The 16,006-nt window shown below is 41.5% G+C and overlaps 1 protein-coding gene across 1 annotated transcript; it reads left to right on the top strand.

Annotated features, from left to right (window-relative positions):
- Positions 1–2,915: 2,915 nt before the first annotated feature.
- On the top strand, positions 2,916–13,377 carry fem1c (fem-1 homolog c). The gene is made up of 2 exons (XM_059969595.1): positions 2,916–5,563; positions 9,711–13,377. Exons 1-2 carry the CDS (start codon positions 5,020–5,022, stop codon positions 11,018–11,020), a joined length of 1,854 nt encoding a protein of 617 aa, XP_059825578.1. The 5' UTR covers positions 2,916–5,019; the 3' UTR covers positions 11,021–13,377.
- Positions 13,378–16,006: the final 2,629 nt, after the last annotated feature.

Raw genomic sequence — 16,006 nt, 5'->3', positions numbered from 1 at the left:
CCTCAGCCTTTGCAAAAAGTAGAGACACTGCTGGGCTTTCTTTGCTATGGAGCTGGTGTTGAGGGACCAGGTGAGATTCTCCATCAGGTATTGTCTGTGGTAAAGTTAGGTGCTCTGCATTACTGTTATGAAAGGTTTTCTTAGCAATTTTGTGGCTGGTCCTTTTTCTGGTTAGGCAACATGACAAATACATTTTGCAGGGCCAGAATGCTGATGAGGGCCTCAGCCATCAACTCCAGTTTGCTCTCAGTCAGTGAATTTGAAGTTTTAATTCTAGCCAGATTAGTGCACATCAGTGTTGTTTCCTAGTCATGTGAGCAGGCCATCAATGAGAACCTAGCCTGAAGAACAAGGCAGAGCTTGAATTAAAGAGGGTCTAGTGAGGACTAGAAAATGAGGGGGGATTTGACTGGATTAAATAAGAATGCAAAATCAGCTAGAGAAGTTTATTTTTAAATTGAAGTTTAAAACATTTAAAAATATATACTTTGTATATGAACAATTTATGGTCCAGGAAGGTTCATAATTTTAGAGGTACATAAATCTCATTAGAAGGCTTTTTTTTTGTTAATTACTGATACAAATTTTCAGTTGCAAGTTTAATGTGAAATTTATTATTATATAAGCTAACTTGACAAATCTTGTGCTGAGGAGGCTGAAGGCAAGCTGTTGTTTTTGTAACACTAATAACTGATGGCAGTTTGCATCTCACAGTGTTCCTCTTATAGACTTTGCTGGAGAATTTACACATAGTGGTAAGGACAATTAAGCTCACCACTATTTTGAGAACAATATTAAAATATGTGGCACAACGTAAGCAAACACTGCAACTCAGGCGAGATGAATTAATGGAAAGCATTTAATGAATTTCATTTTGATATTATAGCAATAGATACTGTTAATTAGTTCATTGTTAATCTTCCAGGTGCGTACTGATCAGAAAAAAGTTTTTTCATGCATTATTAAAACAAGCAGGAACGAAGTTTAGATTAGCAGAAAAACATATTATTGATGGGAAATATTATTGATCCAACACGCAAGTAATAACAATTATAATAGTCTAGATTAATACATCAGAAGACATTCAGGAGGTTAATTAGGAGAACATTACAGTGCTTATAAATGAAAACAGTACAAATGAATATGAGCCAAACATAGTGACGATTACAGGATAAGAAATATAAACAACATGCTGGAAGAACCCAGCGGGTCAGGCAGCATCTGCGGTGGAAAATGGAAGTCGATGTTTTGGGTCAAGACCCTTTAAACAGAATGAAAGGTAATACTGTATTCAACCCATCCATAGGGAGTCATTACAAACAACAAACTATGCATTAAAACACATTAAAAGTATCTCATATATTTAAAACCTTAAAATGCATGGTCGAGAGCTGATGACCGAGTTACTCTATTTGCTCTATCATTGGGGCTGATCATGTGGAAGTCTCTAAATTTAATGAATTTCACAAACTTTCCATGGCTCTGAAGGCTTGTGCAATTCTGCCTTCTGTCCTCAATCAAAGTTGCTCTTTCTAGTAACTTTATAAATCATGTCGATATTTTATTTGAGCTCCGTAACATTTATTTATTGGACCCATTTAGCTCGTGCAACTAATGTGTCTAAAATGCAATTTAGAAATCAATATATGAACCATAAGGAATCCTAGAGTTTCCCTCATATTTCCTATTCAGTCATATTAATCTTCAATGGTGTCCCATTGAAGAAAAGGGAAATCCCATCATTGTTCAAGTTCAGTAGTACCAGATTGTCATATTTCATTCTATATGTTCCAAGTGCTATAAAATGTGTAAGGGAAACTTAAGACCAGTCTAAAAGACTAATAAGCCCTTTTCTCATTACTACCATGGAGGAGGAGGTACAGGAGCCTGAAGAGACACACTCAACATTTTAGAAACAGCTTCTTCCCCTCTGCCATCAATTTTCAAAAAGGTCAACGAACACTACCTCACTACTTTGAGTTTTTTGCGTTATTTATTTTTAATTTTTATGAATTTATTTTTAATGTCGCAAAACAACAAATTTCATGATATAAACACGAGATTGTGCTGACGTTGGAAATCCAGAGCAACACACACACACAAAATGCTGGAGAAATTCAGCAAGTCAGGCAACATCTTTGGAAATGAAAAAAAATGGTCAATGTGTCAGGCCAAGACCCTTCATCAGGAAAGGAAAGGATGGGGGAAGAAGCCAGAATAAAAAGGTGATAGACTGAAAAGGCAAAGTGCTGGAGAAGAAGGAATCTAACAATGAAGGAGAATGGACCATGGAGAAAGGGAAGGAGAGGCACTATGGGGAGGTGATATGCAAATGAGGAAAAGAGAAGCAATAAGAGGGGTGGAGCAGAATGGAGAATTGAAGAAAAGGGAAGGAGGAGGGGGAAATATTACCAGAAGATGGAGAAATCGACATTCATGTCATCAGGTTGGAGGCTACCCAGATGGAATATGTAGTTCTTACAACCTGAGAGTGGCCTCAACACTGCAGTAGAGGAGGCCATTGATGGGCATATTGGAATTAAAATGGTTTGCCACTGGGAAATCCTGCATTTTGCAGATGGAGCTAATGTGCTCAACAAAGCGGTCCCCAAGCCTATGTCAGGGGTCACTAATGTAAAGGAAACTGCATTGGGAGCACCAGATACAGTAGGCAATGCCATTCCTTTTGCTCAGTCTGTTCATCTCCTGTTCCTTTCCAGGACATCAGAGATGTTCTCCTTCAAAGAATGGGGATTTCCTTCTGCCATCATTGATGCTGCCTTCACCCACATCCTGTCCACCCCACCCTGCAGACAGACATGCACCCCACCCCATCTTCCCTCCACCTTAACAGAGGTAGTTTCCCTCTTGTCCTCGCCTACCATCTATGAGTCTCTCCATCCAGCATATCATTCTCTGCAACCTCTGTCATCTTCAAAGGGGCCCTACCACCAAACACATCTTTACCTCCCCCCGCACTCTCCGCCTTCCACAGGGATCCATGATTCACTGGCCCCTTCGTCCCTCCCCACCGATCTTCCTGACACTTATTCCAGCAGGTGGAAGAAGTGTCCATTCACCTCCACTCAGGACCCCAGACAGCCCTTCCAGGCAAGGCAACACTTCAGCTGTGAATCTGTTGAAGTCGTCTACTGTATCTGGTGCCCCTGATGCAGCTTCCTCTACATTGGTGAGACCCGACATAAATTGGGGGACGGCTTTGTCGACTCCTTTGCTCCATCCATAAGAAGCAAGATTTCCTGTTTTAATTCCAACCCCCACTCTGACATGATGGTTCATGGCTTCCTCTACTGCCATGACGAGGCCAGTGTCAGGTTGGATGAGCAACACCTCAGATTCTGTCTGGGTAGCCTTCAACCTGATGGCATGAAAATCGGTTTCTCTAACTTATGCTAATTTTCCCCTCAACTCTTGGTCCAATTCCCCATTCTGGCCCCCTCTTACCTCTTCCCTTCCAACCTGCCTATCACCTACCTCCCCCTGCTGCCCCTCCTTCTATTTCTCCCAAGGTCCATTCTCCTCCCCAACAGATCCCTTCTTCTCCAGCCCTTTACCTCTTCTACTATTCGCCTCCCTGGTTCAAATTTCACACCAGGTATCCTGCCACCACCCAGTTCTCATCATGTTTGAAACACCATTACTGTTATACTTTTTTAACCTGTATCATAATTTCACCTAATTATTTGTGGTAATATTACTTGTGTGTGAATTATATGTACCGAGTGGTGCAGGTCGCCTGGAGAAATATTTAATTTAGCGGTAAACACGTGAACAGTTGAATGACAATAAACTGAACTTGAACTTGTTAATAAAGCTGATTCTTAATCGGATTCTAGGGGGCGGGGGAACTAGCAATCGACAACAGTTTGATCTTGTCAATATTCTGAACGTTTCTTGCAACAAGTTCAGCTGACGGAAAGTCCTAAACACCGCCACATTAACTCTGGTTCGTTTTTCAAGAGCTGCTGTCTGAGTTTACGGTATCTTTGTGGCCTCTTTGTCTTGCTGATATGGGGCAGTGAGACACGAACCAGATAATTTGCTGTGGGTACACGTCACGTACATTAGTGTCGGGCTCGGGGAGTCTCTGCAGCGGCCACTGCCTGCACATTTTATAAATATCTCTACGTTACAGAAAATGTATATTCCATATTAGGTAAATAGAAACCCGGCAGAGGCATGTGAAACTCTTAGATGTCAGGGGACAATTCATCATGATCATGTGTTTAAATGCATCACAGGGGTTAAAAAGACGGAAACTTTTACACGTTATCAGCTGAATCCGAGGAAATGACATTTGGATGGGCGTCATGAGAAGCAATTTCAGGGGAAGACGATTCTGTAGGAATCTTGAGCAACACAAGAAAGCTGACGGAACTCGGCAGGTCAGGCAGCGTCTATGGAGAACAAAGAGCCGAGGTTGCGGGCCGAGATTTCTTCAGGACAAAGTTTCTGAGAAGTTTGGTCAGAATCGATGCGGAGCGGTACGCTAGGTGGCGCTCAATGTCATCACTTTCCTGCCCAAGGCGTTCAAGGACTTTTCCGCCAGCGCTCCGCCCCCCTTTCTGATTGGCTCCTGAACACCATGGAAACCGGATCTCTCCCCGTCATTAATGAGCCACGTTCGCCGGGTTTACGGTGGGGCCCTCAGTCATTGGCCGCACAGCCTTTCAATCAGGCAGCGGTTCAACTTCCGCTCATAAAGTTCGCGCGACGGGCTCGGCGTTCGCCTCTGTCGGTTGGGAACTGAGTTTGCTCCGTGAAAAGTGTCCCGGGCGGTTGCTGAGGGGCAATTACACAAAACGAATCAGCTCGTACCCGCCTTTTCTGAGCCACCATGAGCCGGCCGACGGGGAGAGCGTGAGAAGTGAAACTCGAGGAAAAAGTTGGGCGAGTGAAGCGCCGGTCGGAGCCGGAGGAAGGCGGCGGTTGAGGCGGGCGGGCGGGCGCTCGCTCGGAGGCCAGGCCGAGGCTCGGCAGCAGAGCGGAGCGGTCACCATGGACTTCAAGACGGCGGTGTTCAACGCGGCCCGCGACGGCAAGCTGCGGCTGTTGCAGAAGCTGCTGACGGCCAAGAGCCCCGACGAGGTGTCGGTGCTGGCGGCCGAGAAGACCAACGGCGCCACCGCGCTCTTGATGGCGGCCCGCTACGGCCACCTGGACGTGGTGGTGTACCTGCTGGAGGAGTGCGGCGCCAACGTGGAGCTCGGCGGCTCCGTCAACTTCGACGGCGAGACGATCGAAGGGGCGCCGCCGCTCTGGGCCGCCTCGGCCGCCGGCCACTTGCCGGTGGTGAAGTCGCTGCTGGAGCACGGCGCGTCGGTCAACAACACCACCCTGACCAACTCGACGCCGCTCAGGGCCGCCTGCTTCGATGGCCACCTGGACATCGTCAAGTACCTGATCGAACATCACGCCGACATGGAGGTGGCGAACCGGCACGGACACACCTGTCTCATGATCTCCTGCTATAAGGGCCACCGCGACATCGCCAAGTACCTGCTGGAGAAAGGGGCTGATGTCAATAGGAAAAGTGTCAAAGGTACCGACGAGAAAGAAGGGCCGTAGCCCTACCCTCCCCCTCCCTTTCTCTCCCCTCCCACTGCGGCCCTCACTCCATCTGCCGCCCATACAAGGAATGCTGTTCGTGCCGAGTCGTGCTGTTTCTCTAAGCACAAAGGGGTAACGAAACTACGTAGAGTGGGATTTTCCGCTTGTGGTCGAATTTTTTTTTAAAAATCACATTTATTTTTTTTCTCTCGTCTCGCCGTGTATCGAATGTTCCAACGATTACTCGAGGAACCGCAAATGTTAAAGGTTTAAATGTATAGAACTGTCGTCTTGAAAAGTAGTAGGTCACTTCAGTTCCATATTTGGTTTGTGTTTTTGTAGCTTAGGTTGCCTTCCCATAAGTAGATTTCAAAAATATTAAATTGCTGAGTTCTTCAGTTCTTTTTATTTAGGAATTTCCAATGTCTCGAGATTTTCCAGTTAGTTTTTAATACTTGAGTGGTACTTCATAGGTTGGCAACATAATTATGGCTGAATGTTTGCTATCTTTCCTATTATTTTAAGTTCCCACATTTGGAAGACTAAAAGAACCACTGTAGTGTATACAGATATTACATTGCTGATGGAAGAAATGTTTTCCATACCCCACCCCACCCCAATAAAAAGTGGAATACCAGTGAATCAGGAAAGTGGAATGTCAAAGTTCTTGTATTTAAAACCTCACTATTGTTTTGTGTCATCTTCCATGGCAGGAGCTTGGACTTAACTAGGAGTAGTTTCTCTGCTTGGTATGATAGTTTATAGACAAACAATGGTTCATTATAGACTTTGTATTAAAATCCTCCAGTGCTTGAACAGTGTGATTTGTAAATGTCGTTGTGTAAATTTTCAGAGTTGTTTATAGTTACTCTAGGCAAAGTTTCTGTTACCACATGTAGTTCCTTTGTTGGGGGGAGGCACTTGATTTGGCTTTAAATCACAGGTTTTGAATTGGGGTATGAGTATCACAAAGTGAACATCTGTAGCACACCTTCTTTAATGGTGAGTCTTTTCCTCTAAGTGCCAAATGTAGATAACTCCAGATACTTTAATCTACGCAACTTCCACTTTCAGAGTAGGGCTTAAGAAAGCTGTGTGAAACTTCCTGTGAAAGTTGTATTCAAATATTTGTTCAAGCCTCTGTGAAAATGCTTGTCTCAAAGTCTTTTAATTACACAGGTACAGGTAATGTTGGTTACACTTATGAGAACGTATCAACTATTAATTCTGTTGCTCTTCTATGAAAAGTGATTAAGCTCCATGAATACCCAAGGTTTGATTGCTCTCTGTTGTGGCATTAAACTTGGTATGAGCAGTATAAATGGGTGTAGGGATTTCTGTATGTTATAAGCGTTGTTTATACTGTAGCAGATATTTCTCTCCAAATGTGATATCCCCACTGAGGCCATTGCAGTAATATGATTTGAAATCTAATGTAGTTAAAAAGCCATTTGAATTAATCAGTTAAATCAATCTGTTTAATTTGCCTTTTGGCAGTTGTACATTTAAAAAAAGGCTCTGCATTAGAATTCAAAAACTTGCCAAAACTACTCCATTTATTCTGTTGGCAACTTAATTTGAGATGTGAAGTCTTCGCTTAGAAGATGGAGGAAAGGATAACTTGGTGGAATGAGTACATAGAATGTAGAGCATGACAGCACTGTATAAGCCTTTTTGGCCCATGATGTTGTACTGACCTTTAAACCTACTTGGATCAATCTAACCCTTTCCTCCCACATACTCCTCTATTTTTCTTTCATTCATCTAAATCTCTTAAGTGTCCATAATGTATCTGCCTTTACCACTATCACTGGAATGTTCCATGTAATTACCACTTTGTGTGTGTGTCTTCTAACTCCGGCATGCGTATATTCTGCCAGTCTCCTTAAAATAGACTGGTCCCATTGCTACCCTGGGGAAAAGGAGCTAGCTGTCCACCTATCTATGACTCTTGCATGCTTTCTGTTCCAGTCAGATTTCTGATAAATTTCCTAAAGCTTCCACATCCTTGTACTGAGGTGACCAGAGCGTTCCAAGTGTGGTCTAATCAGAGTTTTACAGAGCTGTAAAACCTTGTGTTTCTTGAACTCATTTGCCCAACTAATGAAGCCCAACACACTATATGTCTTAACCACCTTATAAACTTTGTGGAATCTATGGGCATGTACTCCAAGACTCCCTGTTCTTTCACACTGCTAAGAATCCTGCCACTGACTTTACTCTGCCTTCAAGTGTGACCTTTCAAGCTGCAGCATTTCATTTTTCCAGATTGGATTCCATCTGTCACTTCTCAGCCCAGCTGTACATCTAACAGTCTTCTACACTGTCCACGACGCCACCAACCAAGACATCTGCAAACTTATAACCCACTTTTTCACTTCCTCATCTGTAAGTCACTTATAAAGAAAGTAAAGAGCAGGGGCACAGAAGAGATCCCTGTGGAACACCACTAGTCAGATCTCCAGGCAGAATACACTCTCAGCTACCACCCTCTGCCTTCTGTGGGTTAGACATGTTGGGATTTGACAATATGCCAAAGGTATGCATTTACTATGGATGGCATCTGTTAGTCTCGTGAGACCATTGATCTGTGTGTGGAAAGTCTTTCCACTGATGTCCAAGGGAAGGGCAAGGGCCGATGCAGCTTGGCACCAGTGACGTCGCAGGAGTTGCCAGAGTGAGGTTGAAAGCAATGTTGGACTGTCTTAGGGACTCCAGCTCTGGACTTGTCCTCAGGGTTTACTCCCAAAGCCTTTCCCTTAAGTGGGTATGGCCACAAGGCAGTGGAGGTTTGAGATCAGAGTTTTCTCTCTCTTAGACGGACTGCCTTCCTAGGCTGATGAGCTCCATCTACCCGAAACACTGGTTTTAAGGTGCTAGGACCCGCCTTTGCCCCTTCTCCTCTCAGTAGAAACTGTTCTGCCAAGCTACACGAGAAGGCCAGGAGTTGGACTTGGTTGTCAGAGGCTATTTGAGGTGCATGCCGTGAGGAGCACTTTTAGGTAGTGGGAGCTTGTCCCCACTACCACTCCTCAGCTTGACAATCTTGGAACCAACGTTTACTATATAACGATAGAAACAAATAAAATGTCATAGTCAAGACATATATTGAGGTAATTGGATTATAATCATAAGCACCAATGAAATGCATGCAACTCTAAAGCCCTGACTTAAAATCAAAGCATTTTTTCACTGATTCAGTAGAAAAGACAATTTATATTTTGGAATTTCGGTTCAGCTGTGAGATTTGTGTACAAGTTTTGCTATCCATTTCTTGGCAGTCATGGGCATGCAACAAAAATTCATTATTGACAACTTAGGTGGCTGAAGTAGCATTCTGTATTAATACTGGGCGGGTGGAGAGACATTGAATTTTAGGATCCTATGAATGTTTAGCAACATTTTTATAAAATCTTTCTAATTAATTTAGTTAATTTGTTTAGATATTTTTCATGTCTTCCAAAAAAGTAAACTTGGTTCCTTGTTGAGATTGTGCAACTTGCTACCATGTGGAATGTTTGGAAGAATGAACATGGAAGTGTTGAGAAATCAGGAGAAGATGAATGGAAAAGCTATAAGGGGGAAGTGGTAGGAAAGGTAGAGCCTTGAATCAGGCTTAATCTGCTGGAGGCCACGTTGTTTGTTTCTATAATTTTTATAAAATCAACAGCATTGTGGTCTTACATGAGGATATCTGCAGGTGCTGGAAATTCAAGCAACACACACAAAATGCTGGTGGAACACAGCAGGCCAGGCAGCATAGGGAGAAGCACTGTCAACGTTTTGGGCCGAGACCCTTCATCCTGGCAAAGCGTCTTGGCCCAAAACGTCGACAGTGCTTCTTCCTATAGATGCTGCCTGGCCTGCTGCATTCCACCAGCATTTTGGGAGCATTGTGGTCTTTATTTTTCCTCTGTATACAAGACTTTCATCAACTCTGTGAATATTAACCCTTGGGTTGATTTACTTGATTGCTCGCATTTATTGAAATCCAGGTGCAAGGTTTACTGATTTTAAAATGCTATATGCTTCAATTCTGTTTCAAATAGAAGGTGTTATTTTCAATCTCCATTTTTACATTTGCATGTTAACAGCAAAATCCAGTGAATTTGACTTCTATTTTTCTTTTTTTTAAAAAGGGAATACAGCTTTGCATGACTGTGCTGAGTCTGGGAGCCTGGAGATCATGAAGATGTTGCTTAAATATGAAGCCAGAATGGAGAAGGATGGTTATGGGATGACTCCGCTGCTTTCTGCTAGTGTAACTGGTCATACCAACATTGTGGACTTTCTAACCCAGCACCCGCAAACAAGTAAAACTGAACGCATTGATGCCCTGGAGCTACTAGGAGCCACATTTGTCGACAAGAAGAGAGATTTGTTAGGAGCAATGAAATACTGGAAGAAAGCCATGGACATGCGATATAGTGATGGGGCTAATATCCTTGCTAAGCCAGAGCCACAGCAGTTGATAATGGCTTATGATTATGCCAAAGAAGTGATATCAGTAGAAGAACTGGAAGCATTGATTGCTGATCCAGATGAGATGAGAATGCAGGCATTGTTAATCAGAGAAAGGATACTGGGTCCTTCACATCCAGATACATCTTACTACATAAGATACAGAGGTGCTGTTTATGCTGATTCTGGCAATTTTGAGCGGTGCATCAACTTGTGGAAGTATGCATTGGATATGCAACAGAATAATCTCGATCCTCTGAGTCCAATGACAGCAAGCAGTTTGCTGTCTTTCGCTGAGCTTTTTTCTTTTATGCTGCAAGACCGGACAAAAGGAGTCTTGGGAACCTCAGTATCTTTTAATGATTTGATGGGGATATTGAGCAAAAGTGTCTTTGAAATAGACAGAGCCATGAAGCAGGAGCAAGCCCCGTCTGACTTGACCCAGTTGAGCAAAGCCCTGTCAATAATCTTGCATCTAATCTGTTTGTTAGAGAAGGTGAAATGTACCTCTGAACAAGAATATCTCAAGCGGCAAACTATCTACAGATTTCTAAAACTGAACTCTCGAGGAAAGACTGGGTTTTCACCCCTTCATCTGGCTGTTGATAAAGATACTACTTCTGTAGGTCGTTATCCGGTTTGTAAGTTTCCATCTCTGCAGGTGACTGCCATGTTGCTGGAGTGTGGAGCAGATTTCAATGCAAGAGACTTTGAAAACAACAGTCCACTGCACATTGCAGCACGTAACAATCACCCAGAAATAATGAATCTTCTCATTAAAGCAGGTGCACACTTCGACACCACAAACTGCCATAAGCAGACAGCCTGTGATTTACTGAATGAGAAGGAAATGGGGAAAAACTTGATCCAGCCAATCAACCACACAACTTTGCAATGTCTTGCTGCCCGTGCCATTGTAAAATACCGATTAGTTTATGAAGGTCAGATTCCAGAAAAACTAGAGGCTTTCATTTTACTTCACAGATGATTCACACATTATTTGGAAATCTGTAAATATTTGTAAGAAATTAGTCATGTGCTTTAGTTCATCTGTATGCTAAAGGATGTTGAATGGATTCAGCAGCTTTTAGTGAATTATGGCTGCATGTTATTTTTGCTGCCTTGGTCACCTTGCACCCAGTTCATGCACAGTGATAATGCATGTATGGAAAGTATATTGTATCTGTTCATACGTATTTTAATAGATAAAAATGTATGCTGCTTTGCTTTTGGTTATACTTTGGATTGATTAGTTTGCAGTTTTAACAAACTCTAAACTTTGTTATACTAGTGGAATTGTACTTTCAACCTGTCTATAAGTATCTCTACTGGTGTGTTATGCAATGTTCAGTTTCTTAAAACAAAATCAGGTATGTCATTTTGTTTTGATACTGCATATTGTGGACCATTTTGTTCTGCACACTGTCACAGCTAGCTTTAACATTGTTAATACCTTAAGTGCTTTTAAGTTTCCAGTGAAGTGACTTGGAGAAAGGACTGCTCTGTTAACACGCCACTATGCAGAACCTGGAACTTGATTGGATGTTGGATATATTTCTCATGCTCGTAGTGTGTATTCACTTAGTTTAAAAAGTTTTTTATTAAATCAAACTGCTTAAGGCATTTCAGACACTTTGCTGTTGGAAGTACCTAGGGGCTCTTTGTATATAAATAGGGCTTTCACCCTTAAATTGCTGCATTTGACTTATTAAAATGTCTATTATCAGGGGGGTTATAAGCTGCCATCAAAGGAGTCTGCAACTCAAGTTAATGCATCCCCATCTTAAGATCCAGTTCTTTTGATGGCTTTTTATGGGAAGCTTAAAATTTATTTTCTTTATTTTGAAGTCAGCCTGCCTCCTGTGGGGTATTTATAATTGCCACCTCTGCATCAGAAATTTGTCTGATAAATAGCATCCACTTTACTGTCAAACAGAAAGGATTACTTTTTTGAAAGTTGTTGGATTCAGATAGTCACTGTATTTCTGCACTTTACTGATAGAAATAAGAATGGCACATTGGCCACGTATGTCTTAAAAGAAGCGTTCACAATAAAATGCAAAACTCTGCACTTGCCTATGCTAGTGTCAAATTGTTCAGCCAGCTGATGTCTGTGGGTGCAGAGATTTAAAGTATTGCTGTTTTGATTTACTAGTAGCATCATTTAATCTATAGATGTCTTGAACACAACTGGAATTCATTTACTTGTATTGACTAACAGTAAGATATTCAGTACAAGTGGGAGAAAATTGTGTACATTTGTTGATTTCAGCGCTTTAGTTTATTTGAAGCTTCCCTAAACTAAGGACGGGTATTGGCACTCTGGAGCTTTGAGTTCTTCACTTGTCTCAGCTCTGTGCTGAAATAAACTTAAAGTAACATTTATGAGTTATGTTTGAATTACATAATTTTTCTCCATAATTTGCTTTGGTTGAATGCATTATCTTTATCATTTTCTGTGGTCATTAATCTCGACCCTTTTTTTTTTCAAACCAAGCCCTGTGTTGGGTACACCTTTGGCATTTTATTGAATTTTCTACAGATGCATTGATTACTATTCTTAAGATTAGCTTCTAACATTATTAATGATCAAACTCCTATTTGAAACAGATGACTGTGAGAAGAGTCTTGGCAACTATCATTGCCAAAACTATTGGTTTTGTGTGGCTTTATGGGGTATCCAGTATTGAGTCCTTTTCATTAAGGGACTTGTTTGTGGGTTGTGTTGAATTTCGAGCTTATCACTTATGTAATGCTTCTGTATGACCTTGCTGATCTATATTGTCTTAATCTTGTTTAATTTTGCTGTATTTTTGCACGTTAACTTCCTCCCAGACTTGCAAAATTCCTCTGAAAGCAACATTGTTTTAACTGTCATCTTCTATGCACTTTTTTCTTCATGGTTTTTAGCAGTGCCTTGGGATATCAAGGTCTTGGTTCTGAAACCAATTCTTGCATGCTTTCACATCAGAATTTGTAAGTATAGTAGATAGAAAATTTTGCTACAAGGTTGTAATTATTACAATGCACTTGCACCTTACACCTTAAAGACATACTTTTCCATTGAAACACATTTACAAAACTGTCGCCCAAGTGTTTTTGCTCAATTTATAACTAAAACTGCATAGTACATGCTAAATTATTAGTATTTATATTTGTCAAGCTGCTACCTGTAAGTGTAAGGAGTTTGTATGTTTTTCCCCTGACTGTGTGGGGTTCCTCTGGGTGCTTTGCTTTCCTCCCACATTCCAAAGACATATGGGTTAGTAGGCTCGTTGGGCTGGAAGGGCCTGTTACCGTGCTGTATCTCTAAATAAAAATAAAATTTCTATAATTTGGTGTGAAGATTTAGAGCATACAAATGTGCATTGTGTTAAATTTCCTTTATATGCAATCTTGGCACAACTGTCTTCAAGCAATTGATGGTGGGAGGTTTTGGGGACTAGTTTGATCTTTGGATAGTAGTATGAAAGAGTAATTTTCATCTTCAGTGTTAATTCTCCTAATATCGCTTTTGGTTCTGATAAAATGATTCAGCAAGAGTTTGGTCATCAGCTAGATGTTTTATCTTTTTTTGCTTTGAAACAGATTATATCCTAATCAACAGCTGTCCCCTCAATTAACTCATCAAAGCATGGCAAGTAACTGCAGTACTTGATTTGCTGTTTTGTGCAAACTGATGCTTAAAAATTTTTTCTTCAGTGGTGTGAAAGGTAATATGTTAAGTTGTTGACTGTTGCGTACCATAATTAAGATGGTGTCATTACTGTTTGATAGATGCCATGAAGGCTCATGTTTGAGTAGTTCTCAATAGTGAAAACTATTGTGAAACTTGTGTTTGGCTGACACTCCTAGTAGTTGACTTGCTCTCTGGAGCAAATCAGTTGAAGTTTAAGAGTCTAAATGTTCAAGTGAACACCATTTTTCTGTTTTTGGTTATTTGGTAACTATCCAGTTGTATGTGCCTAATGAAATTCCTTTAGTACAGGGGTCCACTGACCTCTTGCTTAATGACATTGGACCATGACATTAAAACACAATTGGGAATGCTGCTTTACTATTGTCTCTGCAATTTGATTCGTCTTTTCCTATGCTTTAAGCTTCACAGTGGTTTCTCTGTGCTCTGCTGGAACAGCGGTTTCTTGTGTGCTTCAAAAATGAGCTGAGAGGAATCAAGAGTTGGTGAATGCAGGTGTGCCTTGTTAGTCATAGGATGCTAATCAGAATTAATTTTCAGCTATTGCCCTCCATTTCCAGCATCAAGCCAATTCTGAAAATGCTTTTCTAGCTTCCACTATTCCATATCAATCAGCCATGGTGAATCTTATTAAAGATGGTCATAGCAACAAGCAAGTCAATGTGCTTTTATTTTTATATTTGTTTTTATACTTAGGTTTTTAATGCTACATTGGATCAGAATTTAACAATAATTTCATTCTTCTTTACATACATACTAAAGAATGACAAAGCAATCTTGAATCTTATCCTCCGCCCTACCTTCATCTCTCCCCTTATTTACCTGTTCAGATCTCCAAAAGATTTGTCAGACATGACCTCCCATGCAAAAACCCATGCTGACTGTTCCTGATCAGGCCTTGACTATCTAAGTGATTCTTGATCTTGTCCCTCAGTTCCCTTCAGTAACTTCCCTACAACTGAAGTCAAGGTCACCAACCTAAAGTTGCCTGGCCTTTCCTAGCATCTCTGAGACTACACTTCATTGCATCTCTTCTGTGGCCACAATGTATGTCTCTTGACTAATCAGTCTGTTGAATTACTATTGCTCTGTCTGACTTTTACCTGCTGCACCTCAGAGCTTGCCACAGTGTTATTGAGTTGGCAGTGTCTGATAAGTTGCTTTCTCCACCTCACCCCCTCCCCCCCCCCAAACCAACCAAACAGTGTCCAAATGGATATACTTGTTTGAGGGAAGTGACCACAGGAGAAGCTTGCACTCAGTGTTCCCCAGATCTGAGGTGTGTGCATGCACTCATCTTTTGGTACTAGCACACAAAGGAACTTAACTGCATACAAATGGTTGTCACCCTCTACCTCATTGGCATGTGAAGAATATTTCATAATCATAAGCAATCACATTTCCTTTTCCGATCTCTGAAACTATGTTGATGATGTGGAGTTTGTGTTATTTGCAGATTTTAGAACTGGTTTTATTTATACTTTTTATTGAAGAAATTATTTAGTACACATGTCACTGGGTGGAAAAATTGCACAGCATAAGATTTTTGTGAACACTGGTCATCAAGACTACCTATCTTGCCATAACTCTCCTGGTGTTGGCCCATCTGCCTGAAGCCTGTACCTTGGGTGTGACCATCTCAGTAAAAATCTGATCCGTGAAGTTGCCCATTTCTTGGATGATCTTGAGTACATCCAGCTCCAGTTCCTGGAACCAGTCTGTCAGGAGCTGCACCTGGTGCATATCATGCATCAGGGAGACCATGAGACTCCCTTGACATGCCACATCTTGCAGAAGGGCCACTCCACCACCTATCTACCATCCTTCCTGCACTGAATCAGGATTAAAGATTTACAGGCCACAAAGCCAAACATTCCCTCTTACCTGTGCCTTCTCATTGAAGCCCTTTTATTTAGAAGAGTTGTTCTCACTTTCTACACCTGAGCTATTTGCATGTCTCTTGATACCAATGCCTCCATTATCCACTATAACACCATCTCACTCCAGCAATAGCTGCTCTGCTTGACCCTAACTTTTATTGGCTGCTGTCAGCTAATTGGTCGATCAATTTGCTAATTGATTTAATCAACTAACGTTTTGCTAATATGCCTATTTTAGGGTCATGTTAAGTGAAACTGGCAATTCCTCAGACCTACCTCTTTTAATCACTCCTGCCTCTTGCTCCAAGTCTAGTGACCTCACCTCAGTGCAGCTTTTGGAAAAACTAATTATACCAGCCTGGAAGCCCAACAAGAGTTTATTCAAACTATTGAATAT

This window comes from Hypanus sabinus, chromosome 5 (assembly GCF_030144855.1).
Source record: "Hypanus sabinus isolate sHypSab1 chromosome 5, sHypSab1.hap1, whole genome shotgun sequence".
Lineage (NCBI taxonomy): Eukaryota > Metazoa > Chordata > Chondrichthyes > Myliobatiformes > Dasyatidae > Hypanus > Hypanus sabinus.
This window is presented reverse-complemented; position numbering and strand designations above follow the sequence as displayed.

Bases quoted from the DNA above. Each gene is read 5' to 3' on its own strand.
- fem1c (XM_059969595.1), top strand. From the start codon at position 5,020: ATGGACTTCAAGACGGCGGTGTTCAACGCGGCCCGCGACGGCAAGCTG. The intron at 5,564-9,710 runs GTACCGACGAGA...TTTTTTAAAAAG, and splicing joins CAATAGGAAAAGTGTCAAAG to GGAATACAGCTTTGCATGAC.